The sequence below is a fragment of the Manacus candei genome, unplaced genomic scaffold (genome assembly GCF_025592945.1).
Source record: "Manacus candei isolate 608988 ecotype Guabito, Panama unplaced genomic scaffold, ASM2559294v1 h1tg000033l, whole genome shotgun sequence".
Classification (NCBI taxonomy): domain Eukaryota; kingdom Metazoa; phylum Chordata; class Aves; order Passeriformes; family Pipridae; genus Manacus; species Manacus candei.
The window spans coordinates 2,025,175-2,048,463 of NW_026138081.1; the positions used below are offsets into that span (position 1 = coordinate 2,025,175).

The 23,289-nt window shown below is 34.9% G+C and overlaps 1 protein-coding gene across 4 annotated transcripts in view; it reads left to right on the forward strand.

The window, feature by feature from the left end:
• Window positions 1-23,289, forward strand: part of SPRED1 (sprouty related EVH1 domain containing 1) — a 98,133-nt gene that overhangs the window by 52,106 nt on the left and 22,738 nt on the right. The window contains exons 3-9 of one of the 4 annotated variants that reach the window (XM_051791811.1): window positions 1,280-1,448; window positions 2,663-2,712; window positions 10,627-10,785; window positions 15,521-15,940; window positions 19,538-19,632; window positions 20,693-20,779; window positions 21,227-21,340. In XM_051791811.1, the coding sequence (XP_051647771.1) occupies window positions 1,280-1,448; window positions 2,663-2,712; window positions 10,627-10,785; window positions 15,521-15,940; window positions 19,538-19,632; window positions 20,693-20,779; window positions 21,227-21,251 (1,005 nt within the window). In that variant the 3' untranslated portion in view covers window positions 21,252-21,340. Of the gene's footprint in view, window positions 1-1,279; window positions 1,449-2,662; window positions 2,713-10,626; window positions 10,786-15,520; window positions 19,664-20,692; window positions 20,780-21,226; window positions 21,341-23,289 lie in introns of those variants that run through there. The other 3 variants (XM_051791809.1, XM_051791812.1, XM_051791810.1) reach the window with 3 other exon arrangements.

Here is a 23,289-nt window from a genome sequence, read left to right on the forward strand (position 1 = left end):
GAGGAATTTTGTATTTTTTCTCAAAAAGCTGCATATGTAACAAAACTAAACATTAAAGTTCTGAAAGTACATTAATGTTGAAATGATTGAATACTAAAATTTCTCATTCATCTGTCAGTGTAGGTTTTCAGCATCAAATAGTAATACAGAGATAGGTTGTCTTTTTGCAAGCTTTATTATACCTAGCGCTACAAGAGCAGATCAGCACATCTCTCTCCGTACTTTATTGTTCACATTTGATTTTTTAAAATCAAGAAACACTCAGAGTGTAACAGTGTTGCTTAAAATAATTTTTGCCAGTAAAGTAAATAGGCAAATATATTTTTAAAACCAGACTACTTAAAGTGGGGAAATGATGAGGCCTTTTGATACACAAAGGAAGACTACAAGGAAGATGGAGAGAGACTATTTACAAGAGCATCAACAAGGGGGAATGGCTTCTAATGGAAAGAGGGTAGATTTAGATTAGATATTAGGAAAAAATTCTTTACTGTGAGGGTGGTGAGGCACTGGAATAGGTTGTCCAGAGAAATTGGAACTAAGTGATATTTGAGGTACCTTCCAACCCAAACCATTCTATGATTCTGTGTGAAGACTGACTTTGCTTCATAACTGAATGTGCATGTATACCTTTAAAGATTTTGTAGCCAAATAAATCTGTTCATTATTCATAGTTACTATTTTTGTTATAGTTGAACATGAGCCATAAATGTATTATTGTCTAGGTGCAGGCAGTAATACATTCATGAAGATTTAGATTTTATTAGTTACAGTTTTTAAAACAATTGTCTTGTTTTATTTTCACTTGTCTAGTAGCCTTTCTAGTAGGAGAAATCTGATGTGGCCTGAAAACAGCATGAAATTAGTCTAGTGCTCAAAAATTTTATAGAATAAGTATATAAATAAAATTCCCAGTGATACAGTAAAATTTGGTATCAGCACAGTAATGTTTTTTAGGAGATGTGACCTATTTAATTTGCTGAATATCTACCAAGTTTGTACCGACAGAAGTGCTTGTTGCAGGTATGATATACTTTTATTGGTGAGATTTTCAAATGCAAAGATTGACTTAGTATACGAATAGTGGTTTTAATCCCTACCACCTTATCAGCAACTGATAGTGAATAATTTGGCCATGAAGGAAATTAAGTTTAAATTACATCCTTCTAACAGGAAGAAATTTAAAGAGAGATTTCTATCTGCTCTTATGATGTATGACTACCTTTTGTTCTCAGATATATTGGTTACTGATACCTTTTCCTTCTGTTCTCTTTGGAAGGTGGTCTTGGAATGCACACTAAAGAAAGACCTCGTTTACAACAAAGTTACTCCTACTTTTTACCACTGGAAGATTGATGACAAAAAGTTTGGCCTCACATTTCAGAGTCCTGCTGATGCAAGAGCATTTGATAGAGGTATTCGGAGAGCAGTAGAGGATATTTCTCAAGGTACATATTTCAGGTGAAGGTCTTGGTGGGGCAGAGAGATATTGAGTGTTTACTAAATGAAACGTCAAAGCACTTTATGTAACATCAGTGCTGACAGTATTTAAGAACATGGATTGATCTATAGTATTAACAGTTTTTAATAGCACTTCTGGTATTTCTAAAGTACCATTCATCCAAGTGTCTTAAATTGTTTTAGAGACACTAATAAGGTAATTTCCTGAAATATCCTTACATAATATAGCATTGCCTCATTCTTTTAGACATGAAGAAGTGAAGGAAGCTACACTGTTATATTGTCTCACTTGGATCTTAATCTCAGAAGCTTTTTACAGCTGTTTTGTTCTTAGGGGATAAGCTATGAAGTTGAATGATTTGCAACCTGTTGAATTCTCTCTTTATCTGCACGTACTTTCAGTTAATAGTGTTGTTTGTTTACTAACAGCTGACAGTGTAGTTCTGAGGACAGGTATTTATGGAACAGTAGAAGAATTTGCTCAGATAGTAATATGGCTAACTGCTTCCAGAGCTTCACTGATGTCATCATCAAGCCTAGATTCTGAGCTGAAAATACGATAAATGTATTGCTGCGTTGTGAGAGGGAGGGAAGAGAACAGGTGTCTTGAATTGAAAGAACATCTCTTTCAGGCTTGTAAAAAGTAATGTTAGGGATTTAACTTGTCCTATTAACAAAGGGAGAAACATACTTCTGAAGGAAAATGCTTTTTGACATTGTAGAATGACTTCTTTTGAATTGTGTTGATATCAAGATAATTAGAGAACACAAGAGTAATTTTCTCTCTTAGGGTGTTACAGTTCCAATTTCTGCTGATTTATAGCAAAATACAGCACAGTGTGCATTTGTGCCAACCAAATGTATCTGCTTTTAATTTTCAAAATGCTACATTAAAAGGAACATACTCCCTTGCTTCTGACTGCTGATGACACTTTGAAAATACTTTCACAGGAAGGGTGTGAACAGGAGAGAGCAGTGTGGGTAGGAATACTCAGTATATAAAATATAGAATGTAGAAATGAATGATGCTTACTTAAATCAACTTGAAATACACTGGTTAATAGGTTTTAAAAGGTAAACAAGAATGTTTATATCATCATAGCTGGATATTGAAAGATGTATGGACTACTGGAAGCAGTAAGCTGTAAATAGAAAGAAAATAACCTTGTCTACTTTGTTTTTTTTTCTTCTTTCTGTGTAGGTTATCCACCCTCCCAAAATGATGTTGAAGTGGCAGAAGACTGCTTTCAAGTGAGTAAATTTTTAAATGAATTGTGCATTTTTTTTTTTTAGAAATATACTGAACAGATTTTGTTCTCATTAGTGAGAATAAGTAAAATAAGAGCAATAGCAAAATTCAGTTAAATTAAATAAATTCCTGAACAGTTATCTACAAGATTTACAGTATTGTCTATCCTAAACAAAGTAGGCATTATTTAATCAATAGGATGATTAGTCATCTTGAGTTTAATTTTTAAGTTCAGAATGTCTGTTCAGGTCTGTCCTCTTTAAATTTATTGGAACTTGAAATATTCTTATGGAAAAAAGAGAGGAATCAAGAATCTTTTTACTTGCATATCCTATTTGTTTTCTTAGATTTCACTCTGCAGTGATAAGACACTTCATTGGATGGTTAGAGTTAAAAAGATGTTGAGATAAGAGAATCTAGTCCAGACAAGGGCTGAAGTTCACACAGTTTTTAAAAACACACTGAAGATAATCACTTGTTGAGATTCAAGTTTTTATGGATCCTTATTTGCACTATTGAATTTGACTAATTCAGTTGACTAATTTCTATAGGTCATAATGGCTTAAGAGGTAAAAATTTATGTCCAACCATGCTTCAGAGTTATAGTGCTTGACACAAATACCATATCATATACCATAAGTACCGTGACATTGGTGGGTAGCACTGCCTGGTAATATCCAAGAATCCATTTAATTAAAAAGCCAGGATAAACAAATATTACGAATATCTATATATAGATATAGAGGTAGATATATGTATACACACACACAGAGTAAAAAGCTGTAATATAAGTGAGTAAATCCTCCTCCTGTCTATGTATGCTTGTTATCTCTTCCTTCTTATTTACATTTTTAGGGAAAGCCTTGCCTTTATTCACACACATACTCAGTTTTCAGAGTGCAAATATTTAAATTAATATGAAGCTGATAAAGAAACAAGTTGATTCAGGGGTCTTAGTGGCTATTCAGAAAATTGATAGTATTCCTAAGTGGTTTCTTGAGGGAAATAGTTTTGTCATATATGCCAGCATAAATTCTTTATCAGTGTAGATAGATCGAGTGTAGAATCTCTGCAACACAAAATCAAAAAAATTAGCAGCAGACTTAGAAAATATGGGTAAGAATGAAATTACAATAGTAGACTGAGAGTCAAGTATTTAGAAAGGATACTGCAATGCAGTGGCAATGCAGAAATCTCCTGATTTCTTTCCGTTTTATGATAGAAGAACTTTATTTCTTTGTGTGAGTGTTGGCTATGCAACCACCTGTTGTTCTTTATTTGCAGTGCTTTATTTTAAGGCACTTGAAAGTAAAATTGCTATAAATATTAGATATTTCAGATTTAAAAAAGGAATGAGATTTTTACAGGATGGAGGAAATGTGTGCCAAAGTTAATTCAGTCCTTAATCAGCTCTTAAAAGACTTGCTTAAACATGCTTTGTTGCAAGGATTAATTATTGAACAATTTCTTCAGGCCTAATGAGATTAGAACAAATGAATTGCCTCTTGATTTTGCTGCCTAGTTATTATATTTCTATATAAGGATGCCAAAATTGAAGCAAATATCTGTGGTCCCTTAGAGTTACAAAGTTTGTTGTTGGGAAAGTGGAGAAAAGTGTATTTACAACAACTATTCGATATACACGTGAATATAAATGCATCACCTATTTACGTATCTAAATATAGGTTTTACTTTATATATATTTTTTAAAATAAACACATATATTTTAAAAACATTCTTTATAAAACGTGTATGTATATATATACACAATATATATATTACAGGTACAAACAATCGTATGTTGTACAAACTATCTTTTATTTGGTAGAACCATCTTTTACATTCTAGATATAAAATGTAATTTCACACATTACATTTGGGGATTTGTGCCATGGATAAGTGGCAAGAATTGCTTGCTTTCAAAAGGCAAAAAAGGTAGCCAGTATCTCTTACCATATCTCTACCTACCAAAGTAAAATAAGTGATACTAGCATTGCCTGTCAATAACAATACCAGAAGAGAGGGGGAAAAAAAGTGCAAGGAAGACTGAACACACCCTGCTTTAGCAGGTTTATGTATCAGTAACGAAGCTGTAACTGCAGGGTTATGAATGTCATTGTAGAAAAGCTGCATTTTAGTTACAGGCACCAGGTCTAGTCACCAAGAATACCTTTGAAATACCAAATAGTGTACATTCTCCCTCACATTATTAATTCCTTCCCCTTCCATGATTGATACTGTTGTAAATGAAACTCAATACCCCGGGGTTTTTTAACTGGTGCATTTTTCTTTAAAGATAATGACTGTGTATTTGAAGAGTCATGTTGACTTCCACTCCCCCACTTCTTGCCTCTATGTAGTTTAAAAGACCTAATGATTTTTTGTTTTGCTGTTTTATAAGCTCTTTTACCAAGTCTCTAATAGTATTTTTGAGTAAATTTTGGAGTGTATCTATGCAAGGGCATTTTAGAGTGTGGGTAGAATATAAGGGCAGTTTTGCCTATACTGTTCTAGTCAGCAGGAATCCTGTATTTAGTGTATATTTGAAGTATGAATATAGTATGTAGTTTGTACATAAATTTTATTACCATTGTTTTTGATTTTTTTGTAATGAAGATGACCAGTGATGAAGAAAGCTAAACATGCTTCTTAAGTTATTTTATTTGGTGCTACAGAGAGCAAATAAAATGACCCAAGTAAGATCAAAACTGATCTTCTCAGTGATAGTGTTGTGAAACCTCAGTGCCTCCTTGTAATAATTATTATTACATTTTATAGAAGTAGCAAGCAGAAACAGTGATTGTCCAAAGGTTGTATGTTCATCTCTTAAATGCAGATCCAAAAACTGAATTCTTGTGCTTTCTAGGCTAGCATTTGGCTTCCTATGTTGTATCTTGGGTTACTAGATTTTTTTGGGTTTTATTTACATTTTGTAAATAAAATCAAACAGAGAAAGCACTCTTTTTACTGAAGATCAAATTTATCATTTTAAGAAGACATAGCTTCATTATAGTTTCTTTAACTGTTCTGAGTTCACAAATAATGTTAGTCTCAGTATTAAAAGAATACAATCAAAGGTTTTCATACTTGTTTCTAATGGTTGCTTAAATTATTACGATTATTATTAGTTGTTTAGTTAACCTATTAGATGTAAATTGCTTATATCATCAAATAAACCTTAGTCTTACCAGATTAATCTCAAATAGAAATATACAAATGAGATAATGAAGAGGTATCTGACTTTGTGAAATGTTGGTAAATTGAGCCTGCAAATGTATATATACTTACGTGGAAATATACACTGGGAATTTGTTTGGGTAGGAAATTTGGATGGTTTTGGTATAAAATGATGCATTTTGAATGTAGTAGATGAGCATCTTGTTTAAGTCAGTTTGCTTGTTTGTTAAAATATTGGCTTGTATTCTTTTCCTCTACCAAATATAAACTTCTTGCTCTAAAACTCATATAGCTTAACTGAAGAAAAAAGCCATAAAAATCAGAATTTTTTTTTTCTTAGAATAAATCTAATCAATGAAATCTAGAACTCATGCATTTAAAATTATTTTTATGTGGGTTTTGGATCCTGAAGTGCATAAGTCTTGCTTTTGAGAACTGAAAAATAGAGCAGTTGAGTCTTAATTTCTTTCAGGTTTTGTTGATTCAGCCATACTGGTGTTATTTATAGGCTACCAGCACATTTTAACAGTTTTGAAGTAGTAAGAAATGGATCACTTATGCTTTTCAGTTTCTTAGTACTGGCAGAAGAAAACTGTAGACTGATAAATTATAAGCAGAAGAAAAAGTTTGGCTTGTTCTTTCAGAAGTAAGTAAGTTGGGCTTTTTGCTAATACAAAGCTGGAAAAGGCCTGCAACTTACATCATAAGTGGTTTTGGTGCAGTCAGGAAGGACATTAACAGTTCATATGCCTCTTTGTAAATACACTATTTAGAGACCTTTTCATAACTGCATTATTTAGTGACCACTCAATTTATTTTGTCTGTAACAAAAGGTTTGAAGAACTTGTTATTTTTGTATTAAGTATTATTTTTCTAAAATAAATTATGACCTATGAGGAAATGTGAAATAATTTACCCTTGTTTTTATGGAGAAGACAGTACTACATGGTAAATCAGTAAAGATTAGCAATATTTAGTGCAGTTAATAAATTGACTAGGCCCAATTCCTAGAACTAAAAGTAATACTAATTCACATTATCAATTTAAAATAAATCTAATCATATACTGTGCTAAAATATTTGGGTTTATTAAGTTTTTCTGTTGGAGTTGTATTCTAGAAACAGGAGGAATTATATTTTTTCTTCCTCACCCTAACAACCTCTTTGCATCTAGTGTGCTGTATATATTCAGGTAAAACAGCCTTTGAAGAAAGAAGCTTGTCAAATGTCTTATTTTTTACTTCAAACTGTACAAAATATTCGGAGTAATCTAGTTCATATTTCACTCCATGTCAGAAACACATACCTGAAAATAGTAGTTTCTTTGCCAAATATACTGCTCCATCAGTCTTAGAAATAGCTAAAGCAGAAGGAAGTTATTCAGATGTTTTTGAAACCTGTATCATCTAGTCACAATTGAAAAATTAAGGAAAAAACATTTAAACATTCTTGTGTTGGTTAGCATCAAACAGCAGATTTTCAGGCCTCATGGGAAGTAAATGCAAGAACTGGGATGCAACGGAAATGTGGTCTCTCATCCATCCTTCTGTGTAATCATTAAACTTACTTAAAGCAGAACATTTTTAACAATGTTTGCAGAACAATGTTGAATTCTCTCCCGGACTTAACTCTGGCAAACTGGGAGAAGTAAGGAGAGAAAATTTGAAGAAGTCTGGTTTTCATTTTCTCTACAGCTGTCATCTGGCTTTGAATTCTGCTGGAGAGCTACAGCTGGAGTCATTTTATTGCTTTACCCAGCATCCTTTTGCCTGTGCGCACAGAAATGTTTTAGTAGTCTTGGAAAAAAAATCAGAGTATCTCTTAGCAACCATAGGACAGTAATTATTATACCAGCAGCTGGGAGCAAACCAGATTTCCGTTGTGCATTAAAAACTGGCGTAGGTTACTTTACAGATGATACTGAATAACCTATGCCAGTAGTGTACTCTGCAGGCTGTGGTTAAAGGATATCAAATGTGGGCGGTGTAATTGCTTTGGACAGTAGAAAAGGGGAATATGTGCTTCTGTGTTTGTGTGTGATATTCTGTATATTTAATATAACAAGCTTAGTTCTTGTGGAAAACTTTATATGTTTGCTTTTTACTTAAATGGATTTTCAATACAAAAGCCTTTTTGTTTTCTAGGGCCTCCTACTTCAGATTGTCAGTATTTCCATTATAAATGTGGGGTTTCAGGTGTTTATGACCTTATCATAAAACATCAGATTGGAGTAGGAAGTGTTCAATGAAAAGCTTTCTGGATACGAATAAACGTGGTTTGACTGTATCTAAACTACAGTTTAATTAAAACCACAGAATTCATGATTTTCATCTGGCATTTCTGTTGTTCTGCATAGTGAATATTTATTGGCTAAAAAAGATCATAATTGACCTGATTGCTTTTTGGTTTTCATAAATATCAGAAGTTCAGCTGTGTCCACTTACCTGTAGTATCTAGGTTGGTAAGCTGAGCATTGTGCTTTCGAAAAGGCTGTCTTATGAGTTCTTGCCTTGCAAAAGATCAGGTGCCTTTCTCTGTCTCCTGCCACCCCGAAATTTGTCCTTGAAGTCAATTAGCTTGAATTGTGATGTTCATTTTGGAATTTTCTAAAAGCATTCTTTGATAATTGCTGCGTGTAGGGCACAAAGGTTTGCTTTAAGAGTACGGTTTGTTTTTCATACATCATTGTCTGGCACTGTTAGTTAGCACTGAAATAGATGATTGTTGCCTGTGTCCTTCATTAGATGAAGCCTTCCTTGACTGCGAGCGCATACGTGTCCTTTTTGCTCTGTAGTGTAGGTAGTTTACTGCTGAAGAAAAAAGGTGTCAGTCACCTGCAGGGACAGGAAATAATGCAGGCTGTTGCAAATCTCACCCAGGGATAAAGACTGGCTTGCGGGTAGTATCTTTTTTCCCTGGGAAGGAGTAGTAGTTTTTGCAGCTTGCTCCATTCTCCCTAGACCATTCAAATTTATAATAGCAGGGGGAGGGGAGCAAGGGGGAAACAGGGTGCTTATCACTGTGGTTTCTATAAAATGGCTTCTAGCTGTTAGCTGAAATGTTTGTAATAACTTTTAACGTTGTTCAAACCAAAAATAGTTGTAGGCATTTCTTCCTTGTTTTGAATGCAGCTCTTCTGTGGATTGAACCACTGTTTGGAAGCTTTTTGTCGTTGGGCAATATACCTGCAGGAATGCCTTCTGCTAGGAAGATGTTTGATATTGCACTAATATTTGATGCTTTTTGCTCCTAAAATAAATGTACATCTATGAAGTCTAACTGCCAGTCATTTCAACATTTCTTTAATACTCCTTTCTCGAGAGTGTTTGACCAGAATATTGAATTTTGACAATAACAGGGTCAGTTGCTTAGTGTTGTTGTCACACTCAAGGATCTGCAAAAAGTACTTCTTTCTGAAGTTTTGCCTGTCTTCAAAATTTCATGGGAACTTTAACCTGATTGAGTAAGCTATTATCTTTCTTGGGGTGTATGCTTTCTAGTATTCATTAAGCTGATCATTAATTAATTACTAAATTTAATGTTTTTCCACTCAGTGCTTTTAAGCAATACATAAATTTTTTAGTGATGTGATGATTTCCTTTCTCCTAAAAATCAGCTACAGACCCGCTACTTCCAGTTTCTCTAGATAGTCTTAGAACTTGATACATTAGGCTTTTACATACATGAGGTGCTAATGTAATCCCAGAATAAGTTCCTTAAGTATTTTGATAAATGAACCTGACAAAACTTTCAGTTTGCCTCTGCCTCAGTAGTTTTCTGCAGTGTTTTTATTCTTCTCTTCTTAATGTTTTCTTGATATATACAAGTCCTTGTAATAAAGCTAAAACATTCTCATTGCTGGAAGTTGGATGATGCCAGAATTTTCTCAGTGCTATCAGATGATGACAGCCAGTTAACTTTACAGCATCTCTCAATACAAACAAAACATCCTACAGTACATTTTTGGCAGCCCAATGGGATTAGTATCAAAATGTTCTGCTGTATCCTAAGTATACCCCAGTCAGTTAAGCTTAAAGAATGAGGACTGTTTGTTTTTCTATTCATTTCAGAAGCTGGATCACCTCACAAGCCAGTATTCCACGCAAACATACATCCTCTTCTTTATTCTAAATGGCACAGGTCCTGCAGATATAATGATATGTTGCCACATGGTCTCACTTTTGTATCAAATTGCCTGATATAACCTTAATTTCTTTAAAAGTCAGTCATTAGTTGTTTAATACACACTTGCTGTAATTAGATATTGTTAATTAGTGTATGTTAAAACTGACTTTCTGATCCTTTCCAACTGATCTTGCTTTTAATTTATTAAAAGGTCTGACTAGCTTTTGTCTTATTAGTCTCAGAAGTTTTTTTTTTCTCCAGTTGTATTTTTGTAAATACTGGCAGCCTCATGGGTGGTTAGAGAAAGCATAATCTCAGAGACTGGGCTAATCTCTGCTTCCTTAAAGAAGTCTGATTTGGCAACTGAGTTCGGAAGGTGTGTATCTGAAGTGCCCAGTTGTACCCTCTGCAGAGATGAAACTTTGTATTTACCAAGGCTGACTCATAGTAAAGAAAATACTTGCCTACTTCTAAGTGCTTTAAAAATACTTCTATTTTTAGATGCCTCTAACACATTACATAGAATATTAACACATTTATATGTGAACTTGGTGGGTTTGGTGTGGTTTTTGTATAAATGCAAAATCATTTCAAGGGAGTTCTTATGTGTTCTAGACTGCTCAAGAAAATACATCAGGTTCATTAATGAAAGATCACCTTTTTCAACATGAAACTGTAGTAACCAGTGAAACCTACAACAGTGCGAATTTAAGGCCTTCAGCATTTGAGGATTTCAACACCAGGAGAGCCTGTTTTCCTAACCAACCTAACCAGGTAAGAATACCAATAAAAGAAGCTGTTCTTATTTGCTTGCTGTATTAATGGCACAGTATTTAGTTTCTGACAAGAAATCACTTTGTTCTAAGTCCCTGTGTGTAGTATTATACTCTCAACTTATTGAAATTACCAATATAGGCTTTGCAGCTGAAATATTATAGCATTATTATGGCAGAGATAAAGCTTTGTGAAGGTATTTACCTGTGTTTGTATTGCACCAGACTACATTAATAAATCTTTATTTTCTTTGAATTCAATTTTTGTATTACAGACTTCAGTATCTGCAGCCTTGAAAAGCTGTTAAAAATTTTTCAGAAAATGTTATTTGGCCATGAGCTCAATCTTGGTTATACGTATACTAATAATGTTTTGATTAGAAATACTGAAAAGTGTCTTTAAAACTGATTTCTTGGATGGATTGCAAAGTAGTGCACTTCTGCTAAATATTTTTAGTGAAACATTGCTTATCCTCTCTAACTGCCTATTAAAACTAAAATACTCTATTTTGGTTCACAAAGGAAAAGAATGTATCAGTTATGTATAAAAAGTATTCAGCTACTGGTACAGCTTTTCCTCTAGCACTATACATTTTTCTTTTTTCTAAAGCTCAAAGAATTTGACAGTTTTTGTAGCCTGTAGAAGTAGACTTAACAGTAAGTTGGATAATAATTAATTTGAGGGTCTTATGTCTAGAAGCCTGGGAAGCTTTTATGTCAAGAAGCAAACACATGGGAAGCTGTTAGAATATGTAAATAACAGCAGTCAAAGTAGAATGCAAGTTCAAGTAGTTTTAAAGACTTGTCAGAAATATTTCTGTTCCTTGAAATAGAGCTTTTTAGTACTCTCAGTCATTTTTGCAGAGAAAGATAGGATTGTATTAAAGTCTTGTATCAGCTGCTCTTAAACTGCTTTATTGGGCAAAAGAGGTGAGCAGTATCATCTGGAGAACTAAGTAAAGAGCTCAAAATTTTGAACTTCTGATTTTTAATCATTGATCTGCTCTGGTTATCTCTTTGTGTAAGCCACCTCATATTTTTGTTTGTTCTGTTCATCAAGAGGTACATATTTTTCCCTCTTCCTATTTACTTGCAAATAGAATTGTAAATATTTTTTAGAATAGAATGGACAGGTGATTAGGTTATTGCAGCTAACGTAATAACTACAGTAACCAATGATGTGTGTGCTGTTAGTCTTCATTGAGTTGTAAAGAAAAGTGCAGTAGCTTAAAATACCTGTTTTAAGAGCGTGTATAAAATTGGCTACTGAGTAAATGATAATTTAAGCTGTGGTATACTGAGTAGTTTGTGTCTGTCTAATAGAAATTAAATAGTAATTTTTTTGAAATTACAATGCTCCAATTGAAAACTGCAGTTATGAGAGATTCCATGAAAATTTAAGTAGATATTCTTTAAAATATTCTTATCATATTTTGTCACCATCTGCAACTGATATTCCATGCTTTTTGCATGGTCTTGTGGTACACACATTTAGAATATAGGCAAGTCAACAAAACCTCACATTCTGTATATGCACATGCTGCACTGTCTCAGCTAAACTCCATGCATGTGACCAGGTGGCACAGCAAATCTTGAGCTAATTACCTGTTTTGTTTCAATTTTACGTAAATAAGTTTGAACACACTTACTGTGCTCGTAAGTTGAACAGCTTGAGAAGTGTGCGCTCAAACTAAAGTGATTAATGACAATTCAGATCTTTACCTGTAGTACTTTGGCTATTAGTAGAAAATACTTAAGTCCCTCAGCTTTTCAGCTTCTGATACGTGGATGCATGTTTAACTTAAATTTAGTGGTTTGCGATGATAGATTCAGCTGCTGGTGTCCTCATATTGTGAAGTTGCAAGCTCAGCAAAGACAGGTGTATCTGTTTGGGCAGAAACAGCAAAGGCTACAGTACCAAGCAAGTGACCGTGCCTTGTTTAGAGGTGCATCCCTTCAAGTAAGGTGCAATACTTGTGGGTTCAGGCGTGTCAACAAAAATTTTCTCTCTAATTTCCATCTGGCTAATCATGTTCATAATCAGATTTGTTGTAGAATTTCAGTTTGCTGTAATATTCCTACTCCCTTCCTGCTTCAGCTGGCATACAGAGATGGCATACCGAGTTTTAATTTTGAATGTTTAGAGGACTGTGTCTGTTATTCTCATTGAATTTTGCTGGTATTTGTACTTAACTGAATTTGAATTGTGTATTGTTCTTAAGTTTTCATGTGTTCATGTAGGTCCCATTAAACACCCAACGAGTAAGCACTTCATTTAAATAAAGCTTTTCCAACATTTCTCCAGTTTGCTTGTTTTTCAGCATTTCCCACTTTCTTTCTTAAAAAAATACTTCTCAACATCAGTTGTATAAAGAACGTGTAGCGGTGTTTTGTTTGTAACATGTCAGTTCTTAAATATTTTTAGGTGTTGGGCTGGGGACTCGAAAAAATTAAATGAGTTATGTGTATATGATGTGTTCTGCTCAAGCAAATAAAAAGCCTTCAAAGGCTGAGGAGAGGTCAGATTTTACAGTTGTTAGCATTTGTAGTGATCTTTAATGGCTATTAGCTGTCTGGGGAATGGGAGGTTGAGGGTGGGTTTTTTTGTTTGAGGTTTTAGGGTTTTTTCCTTTAAACAATGGGTTTTATTTAATGTCTTAAATGTGTGCGTAATATTCTATGTGGACAGTGGGGTAATGATCCTTTATGCCTGTAACACATGGGACTCTAATGACATTTTTGCTGCTTTTCCCCTTAAATAAATTTATGCTGTAAAGTGCTCAAGAAAGCCAATTAGCCATAGCTATTTATTGGCGCTAAACAATACTCTTCCTCTTGTTTGAAAACAGAGTAGAGTTGAGAAGAACTCTGCTTTTATAAGCAAAGGGGAAGCCTGACTGCTTGTATAGGAGCCAGGGGTAGTATGGAAGAGAAGCAATGTTAGCTAAATAGGATATAACCTTTCTTCTTCTTATATCCTTGAGACCTTGTGGAAGTCCAACTATGTGGCTTAGAGCCACGGGAAAAAAAACATTATTATTGTTAGCATATTCCAGTTGAGAGTCTCAGGGCAAAGCAGCTCTAATTACAGTTCTGTAGTTATCACACAAGGATTGTTGAGCAGGGAAGTGATGGTTAGAGCAGGCTACAGATATTCTTACATAATCAGAAGATGGCATATTTTAATAAGTTCTTTCTTCCTCTTTCGCAGCTGCCTTCCCTTCTCCCTCCTCTGTCTCCTACCCCAAAACCAGGACATGCAGACTTCAGTGTAGAAGTAAAGTAGAAGTGTTTTAACATCATTTTCAGTAGTTTTCTGTCACACACTGCAACAGATTAGGAACATGCAGTTCAACTGTTGTCCTCGACTTTGGAATGGTGACACATTAATTCTCATTAATTTGAGTATTAATAAGGTAAACGCTCCCAAAGCAACCATACTGGTGCCAAAGATGCATTCCCAAATAATTCACGATTCTGGAGACTTTGTAAGGCTAATAGGTTAGGGAGTGGAGATTTTTTTGGTGCTTTCTGTGAGGTGGTTTACAGGCTGTGCACTTGACAGAAGGAGAAGGTGGAATTTGACTTGAAGCCCACTTTTAATCTGTCTCTGATTATAATAGCCCTACAGTGTAGGAAAATAATTGCCTATCTGTAAGGTAGGAATACTGGGACGTACTGAGACCTTTGCACTGTCTGCTATTTTCAGGAGCTACTTTGATACACATGCGAAATTTTTATCTTGTCATTATTTGCACCTTTTCTTGCAAGTCACTTGTAATGTGATTTCAGTAACACTTAGTGGCAGTCCACTATCTTACACTTTTATCTGAGGTCTTCAGTATTTCAGTTCAGATGATTCTATGAATTTTGCCACCTTTGACAACTTTCCTATGCCCCCATGCCCTCTCATTGTAAGGCAGAACAAGAACTCTCTCTTATTTCTCTACTGTTTGTTTTGTGCATGTTTAGCACGTTCCTTCTTACCTGCTTTTTAAAGTCTTGAATTATAGTCAGTTCATTACAAGCTGAGAATTTAGGAAGTACTTAGGTGTTTGCTAGTGTCCTAAACTAATGAATTTAAGTACTGTAATTGTAGTAATTTAAGTACTGTAATTGGCTAAGGGGAAATGTCTTTAGAAGCTGATGGATCATCATACTGAATATTATTCTTCACATGATAAAATCCTCATTTAGAATGCAGCTTTGAGAATAAGTAACAAATATTGAGCACTCTTGTTATAAAATGGAGAGAGTTCAAAAATTTAAGACAGGAATAAAGGAAAGCTTCTCCTAGATAATACAAAAGTGAATGTATCAGGGAGTTAGTCCTAAAGCAGCAGATCATCGCTGACGTGAAATCAGCACGTTCACGTAAGGCATAATTAATCTGTGGAGTTAGTTTCCACCGAAAGATGTTAACACCCTAATTTTGAGCATAATTCAAAGAGCAGCATCAAGTTTTGTGTGGATAGCAAAATGTTCAAAGATCTTACAAGGTATTGAAAAGTCAGGAAAGAATACTAAAGCTCATGGACCTAATACCATGCAAAAGACTCATTACTGTGGGGAAGTTTGTAAATTGTGATAGTGAGAAAATAAGCTGGATTTTTTTATTGTCAAGCAGCAAGGAAAAAAAGTGTCGTTTTTTAATTTTCTAATTTGAGTTTTACATTGTAGGTGGATGTAAATTTGAGACTTCACTGTAGTAAACTTCTCTTACTTTGCCATTTCAGGTCCCACTGAAGTCCATCAGACACGTTAGTTTTCAGGACGAAGATGAAATTGTTAGGATAAACCCTCGTGACATTTTGATACGTCGTTATGCAGACTACAGGCATCCTGACATGTGGAAGAACGACCTGGAGAGGGATGATGCAGACTCAAATATACCATTTTCTAAATCAGACAGTAAAAAATCTGACTATTTATACCCATGTGGGGATGGAACTAAGTTGAATTCCCTGAAAGACTCGAAGAGTTCTGTGGTATTTAAAACTCAGCCTTCCTCATCAAAATTTAAAAACTCAAAAAGAAGAAAAGAGGATGGTGAGCGTTCCCGCTGTATATACTGCCAGGAAAGGTTTAATCATGAAGATAATGGCAGAGGAAAATGTCAAGATGCGCCAGATCCTATTAAAAGATGTATCTACCAAGTTAGTTGCATGCTTTGCGCAGAGAGCATGCTGTATCACTGCATGTCAGACTCTGAAGGAGATTTCTCTGATCCTTGCTCGTGTGACACTAGTGATGACAAGTTCTGCTTACGCTGGTTAGCACTGGTGGCACTCTCTTTTATTGCTCCATGTATGTGCTGCTACCTCCCCTTGAGAGCATGCCATCACTGTGGTGAGGTGTGTGGGTGCTGTGGAGGAAAGCATAAAGCTGCGGGATGAATCAGTCTTGTGCCAAACAGAGCTGAAAAATCTTTGTTTCCAGGAAGCATCTAACTTGGATTTGTGGAAGCTTTTTGGCAAGCTGAAGGGAATCTTCTTTCACATAAGAGATGCTTGATGTGGAGGAAGCAACAAGACTTGTCAGACCTTGGCATTTTACAAGTGGTAGCCACGCCTAACTATTTCCTTTGAGTGCGTGGCATTTGTTGCGAGTTGTGAAGGAGATCTTGCAAAGGAAAGCCTGTTCTTATTATTGGCTATAAAATGAGTATATAAACTATGATTATACTAAAAGAGATTAACTTTTGCCACTTTGTACATTCATGGTTTAGGTGAGGGGGCTCTTTTAAAAGGATTAAACTTACCTGATGGGAAATTTTAACTAAAAGTGCACTAGTGACAGTTGATTTAAGATTAAGAAAAGTTAATACTTGGCAAATGAGAAATAAAACTGATTTTAAGTGCAACTAAATCACTTATTAATAGTTTTTTGGAAGCGACTTTATGTATAAATAACAAATGTTTATATTTAACTAAATGTGTAAGGTACGAATTATTACATGTTAAACTTTCCTTCCCTCCGATATAGTAGGTATGGACCATATCTACTGTCACATTCCATGGTAGTATTTTAAATATTTAATTAGTTAATTTAGTTGCATTTTTATTCCAGATGGACGAATTGATATTTTCAGTCCTGGTTCCCTTCAGCTACAGTTTGTGTTGAATTGTATCCATACATTCTGATAATCTAAAAACCTTTAAAATATTAATTATTCTAGTCTCAAGTGACCAATATTTTTTGTTAAGCACAGATGTAATTGTCTAAAATGTTCTTGTTAGAACATAACATTTATTTTTATATATAAATGACTTTGATTTCAACATAATAGCAAAAAGGACGTTTTTCTGTTGTTCAACCAGCAAGTTGTTTTCTTTTGGGGTGTCCTCCAAAAATATTTTCTTGCATATTCAGATGTTCATTAAGCAAAAGGTACATTAAGGCAGTTGTAACAAATTGTCATCAGTGTTCTTGTTTATCCTTCTGTTAAACTAGGATCCTGTTCAGCTGTTTATCAAGTACTATGATTAAAACAAAAGATTAATAACAAAAGTGAAATTGTTCTCATTATTTTGAACCACAACTTTTTCTAATTTGAATGGGCAAGAACAAAAGTACTGTGTGTTTTGTTCAAAAACAACAACAAAAGACTTAGCTTGAGAAATAAATTACAGCCTAGGCAAAACTGAGTGAACTTCTTAATTGGGAACTTTCAAGGCGGCGGTGGGGGAGTGGTGGTGGAGAGTGAGAGAGCATGTGTATGTGTGTGTATGCACGATGATATATTGTCTATGATATTTCTTATGGTTTTGGACTTACCAAGTCTTTAACTTTCAGGTAAGAATTAACTAATTAACCCATACAGAATTTTTTTAAAACATTACGTGTTTTGCTCTGTTATGAAGTAACAAACATGTTACTTCTTGTTAAAGACGTACAACACTAAAAACAGTCATAATTTATCAGTGAAGGTGCCTGTTTGACATCTTGGCTGGAGTGGGACAGACTCTCCTCAGTATACCCTTGTTATTAAACAAACGACCTAATTGAGTCATTTTAAAAGATGCACATGACTTACTTTTCTCACTTCTATGCATTTTTTTCAGTATATTTTGTGTAATTTTTTTCTGCCTGTACCAGTCCCCTTAATTTTCCTTTGTAGCCCAGAAGTAAAATGAGCAAATGTAAATAACTTTATCTCTCTGTAAAATACTTTTTGAAAGAAAACATTTATATTTATATTACAGCTTGAATTGGCCACCTTGTGTATATAGATCATCTGAAAGTATTATTTCACATTGAAAAAGAAGACAAATATCTTGATAACTATAGAAGTTACAGAAGAGCTTCTAGTTTTGTATTAAGAGTTGACTGGATGACTCAAGTCCAAGAATATGATACGGTAGCAGCAATCTTGGTTTTTACTGTTTATATATTTGAAAGCTGCTACTCTGGTTGGTTTTCATGCTTCACACATTTTCAGCTAAACTTGGTTGCCTAGAATAGACTGTTAACTTTAAAAACAACTTTCATTTAAAAAAAGGTGATGTTTTCCTAGTGAATGAGAGGAATTTATAATTTCTGAATGCTGGGTTCCTCATTCAAGGTGGCGAGGTATGAACAACCTAAGAAAAGAACTTGCTGGCTGTATAGAAAAATACTATATAATCGTATTATGTATATACTTCAGAAAGAAATTAGTTTAACAGTTTCCTCTGAGCACTATACAACACAGTGAAACTCCTGGTCCTGTACTGTATTTTGTATGAAACATATATGCTTTAATATTTTTATTGAATGTGTGCATTAATATTTTTACCTTGCATTTAACCACTTTGCTGCTAAAATGTTTTCACCTTTTGCTTTTCTCTTTGAAGAATTGCTTCATCTAAAAAAGAGTTACTGAACGGACGTATGCTCACTTGTTCTTGTGCTGGAAGTGTCAGCCTGCATGCCTGGTTTGAGAGCAACTAACTGAATGCAAAGCTACAAGATTACAAAAGGGTTGGTGTTAGTAGCCTGCATGTGTACCTTTTTTTCTGGTGTTAAGAATCTTACCCACTGTTGTATTTGGGAGAGAAGTAGTGGAAGGTGGACATATGGCAAACCCATTCCAGAAAAGGCTGCTACATCTGCGTATCTTTTGTTTTTGGTGGCATGTTACATTTATCCTATCTCTTCTGAAATACTTTCTTAAGCACTTGGAAAGAGAGGAATTTCTTCCCCAATCCATACTCTTCCTCTTGCTTTTAATGTCAGAGTTGTAGTTTGTCAGCCATGTAGTAGCAGAGCTTTGTGCTGCTTGGAGGAGACCCGAGCCTTTGGAAACCGTCACTGAATATTAAGTCCCTCGCTTGTTGAAAGCCTCGGTTACCGTGAAAATTAAGTATTTCCCCTTGAAAGTGCGGAAAGAAGTTAAATGACAGCAGCACTCGTGCACCATCTACTGGGGGAAAAGTGACGTTCAGGCGCGGTATTGGATTAAATCGTCATTTAACTGGCCATTGGTGCACGATTAAGTTACACGAATATGTTACGCTTTAGCTATGAATTTACAGGATTGTAATTTGGAATCTTACTGTGATTTCTTATCTCATCATGCTTCTTAAGTGCCATTATTAACACTGAAGTACAAATCCTTTAACCATATATTTTGTTAGGTTTAAAATAGTTACAATGGCCTGTTACACAGGAGCATAAAAATCAGAAATGAAATTAAAATTCTTTTGATTCTGTCACTGAGTTTATAAGAAGTATTTTTTTTATTCTTATTTTATCTATTTCCCCTCTTGAAGTTCTTTCCACAGCAAAGTGATGGAGCTTTGATGTTCACACGGAGGGAATCTGGCCTTTTGGTTTGTGATATAAATCAAGTTTCGAGTATGCACAGGTGGGTGCGTGCACTCACATATGCAATTCAGTAGCTGCGAAAAGTATATCTACAGTTGTGTGCACAGTTAAATCAATATTTGATAATATCCTACAATTATTATGGTAACTATTTAGTAAACAGCAGCAAATGCTGGCATAAAACTCTTCCAGAGCTTAAGGAAGGGATGTTCCAAACAGTCTTAACCAATGCAGTTTCCTCTAGAGAAGGAAAGGTATTTTGAAGAATGCCTTAATTGTGGTTGTTGGAATATAACATTCCCATTTTGGATGAGTTCTCTTCAGAATGATCTGTCCATGTGTACCTGGAGGATAATGTTGAACTCCTATGTAAATAATGCCCAGGTTTAAATGAGACTTTAAATCTTCTCTGAGCTTATGGCACAGTGTGCAGCCAGTACAGCTATACATTCTTATTAGTAAAATGAAGATCAGGCTCAGGGCTGGCAATGAAAACAAGAACTTTAAAAAGATGCCTTATGGTACTGTTAGTCCAGCAGTGGATAAAACTTCTGTTTCCTTTGGTGCACTGATGAAAAAAAAGAGGGGTTGGGGGCTTGTTTGGGTTTCGTTTGGGGGGTTTTCTTCCCTGAAGGTTTCTCTCTCTTAATTGCAAAAGTTGTGGTTCGTTAAAGAAATCAAACATTTGGTGAAGAAGCAGCCTTCATGTTCAAAGCTGCAGTATAAGCTGTACATGGTTTTCCTTCTTTTGCTTGGTGCCATTTGCTTTCCACCCTAATGACCTCAAAGTGCCTCATGTGTATATTGTTTCCATTAAACCTCAACTGCTATTTGTTTCTAGTAATTGATGTATAATTTAGGTAACTCATCCCATAGGTGTTTCCTTTATGAATATAGCTTGTTACTTTGAGTATATAATGTAAATATGTCTTTAAGTTTGTAACTGGTTTGTTACATCATATCCTTGTAAGTTGACATAGCAGATAACACCATAAAAATTGTTTTAATGTTTTTTTCTTGTAATTACCTGATTAAAACTATCTTAAAAATGAAGCAGCTAACATGTTTTTTCCATTCTGTGCTGGGATTACTCTGAACAGTGCATATGAAATAAAACATTGCAGCTCAAGAACAGAACAGAAAGAAGTAAATAGAAGTATTACTTTCAAGCTCCAGCATCTTCCATCGTAAGAACCACTTTTAATAGCTGTTATAATGTTTTAAAGAAAAATGTGCTTATACCAGCTTGCTTTTTATCTACAGCAGTACTTGTCCTTGACATCATGCTATGGAGGTCAAGATTTCTTTTATAAACCGTATATATATGTTCCCACTTGACCCCACCACAAAAATGTGTATCTGAATATAATACTAACCTTTGTGTAAGTTAAAGAATTAGATATACACCAGAAAACAAAGCAAAAGTAATTATTCCATGAAGAAAAATGAACAAGTAGAAATCTGTGAGGCTATAATTTGAAAGCTCAGTGGTCAGGGTTTAGGATGGATTATTCTAAATTGAAATGTATTTGCCTCTGGGTTTTGCAGATGTTTTATTATTGGTTACAGCCAATAGAGTAATTCTCACTGTTCATTTGATAAGTTGCTAACTTGAATAATTTTATTACTACCAGGTGTAATCATTACATGGACTATTAACTATTGATACTTGAGCTTTTAATTGATGATTTGAAAATGCAGCTCTACAAGAGAAATAAAACAGACAAATGGATTGAGTGACTGATAAGGTGAGGGGTTAATAGAGAAAATTATAGAATTACGCAAAAACCACATATGAGAAAGTGGCTCAGCATTAAACATGGTTTCGTACAAATTAAAAACCTAATGTTACATCTCAGCCAAATCCACCTTAATGTTATGGATAATGCACAGTCTTCTGGTTTTGAACAAGAAGAAGGGATAGGTAAGGAACTCTTCTCGTTATATTCTTTTTTCTCATTCTTTTTTCTTGTTCTTTTCTTTTTTCTCATTTATTTATTTTTTGTTTCTTCTTTTTTTTTCCTCGTTCTTTTTTTCTTTACAGCTACATCAAACTCAGTTGCTGGAACTTATAAAATAAATGGAAAAACTGAAGTTAATCCACAGACTACAGTCTGTAGACCACAGACCTGGTGGCCAGTTTCTAAAAAGAATTCATAAAAGTATACCAGTTAGCCTTTGTCATTAAGCAGTTAATACTCAGTATTTTGCATCACTGTTTCTTGAACCTTTTAGCTTACTGTCATGGATTGATATGTGCTCCTGTACCAGGACAGAAAGACTTCGGTCTGTAGGATTATATCATCACTTCCATCATTTGAGAACACTGAGTTCTAATTTAATAGATTGGAAACAGACATAACAAGTAAATGGATGAGAATAAAAAATAATACCACATTTTATGTCTTAGAATTGAGGCTGGACAACATGTGTGTGCACACACAATGGGATTTGATTAAATTATGCTTTGAGTAATGCATAATGTGAAACAATAACAATATTTTGTTTTACCTAGAAGGGAAAAAAAAAAGAGATAAGTCTCTTCTTCAAGAAGCTTGTATCTTCAGCTATCCATGCCCTGACTTGAGAAGTTTGAGAATATTTGAGAAAATAATGACTTTGACAGAATAAGCTGCTCAGATGAATTGTGATTTCAGTTAAGTGCTGGTTTGGCAGACTCCAGGCACATCTCAGTACCCACAAAATATATCCAAAGGGTTTTTAGCAATGTGTGATTATTTATGTCATTTGGAGGTAATGCACAGAAACAACTATTTCATGTTTGGCATTTACTGTTTGGGGTTTTTTTTAAAACCTCCAACAAAAACCTCTTCTACCTTCTGGTTTTGAGCAATATGTATCATATTTTTGCGTAATAAGTAAGCTGACCAAAAAACTCAGTATTTGGTGGGAGGATAGATGGAGAGGAAAGAAAAAAAACACATGGCCAGGAAAGCTCTTTTTAGTTCCTATCCAGGCTTACATGGTAGGTAGATATATATATATAGGTAGATAATGAAGCAATGCCTAAATGAAAAACTGTTGCAGTAGGATCTGCTGTCTAAAAATGGAGATTTTATAGAAAGACAGATTTAGCTGCTTTCCATGATAATGTGCAACCTCACTATGAGATAGTTCTGATTTCACCATGACGGACAATATGCAGACATTAAAAAGCTTGCGAACAATGCAAAATACTGGGGGGGTGGTGTGATTGTAGAACCATAGTCAGTGGAATCAATAATAACTTTCATAGAATCAACCGGGTTGGAAAAGGCCTCTGAGATCATCAAGTCCAACCCTTGATCCAACACCGCCGTGGTTACTAGACAATGGCACTAAGTGCCACATCCAGTTTCTTCTTAAATATCTCCAGGGATGGAGAATCCACCATCTCTGTGGGCAGCCCATTCCAATATCTGATTACTCTCTCTGTAAAAAATTTCTTCCTAATATCCAACCTAAACCTCCTCTGGCACAGCTTAAGACCGTGCCCTCTTGTCCTACTGCTGGTTGTCTGGGAGAAGAGACCAACCCCCACCTGGCTACAACCTCCTGGCAGGGAGTTGTAGAGAGTGATCAGGTCTCCCCTGAGTCTCCTCCAGGCTAAACAGCCCCAGCTCCCTCAGCCTCTCCTCATAGGACTTGTGCTCCAGTCCCTTCACCAGCCTTGTTGCTCTTCTCTGGACCTGCTCCA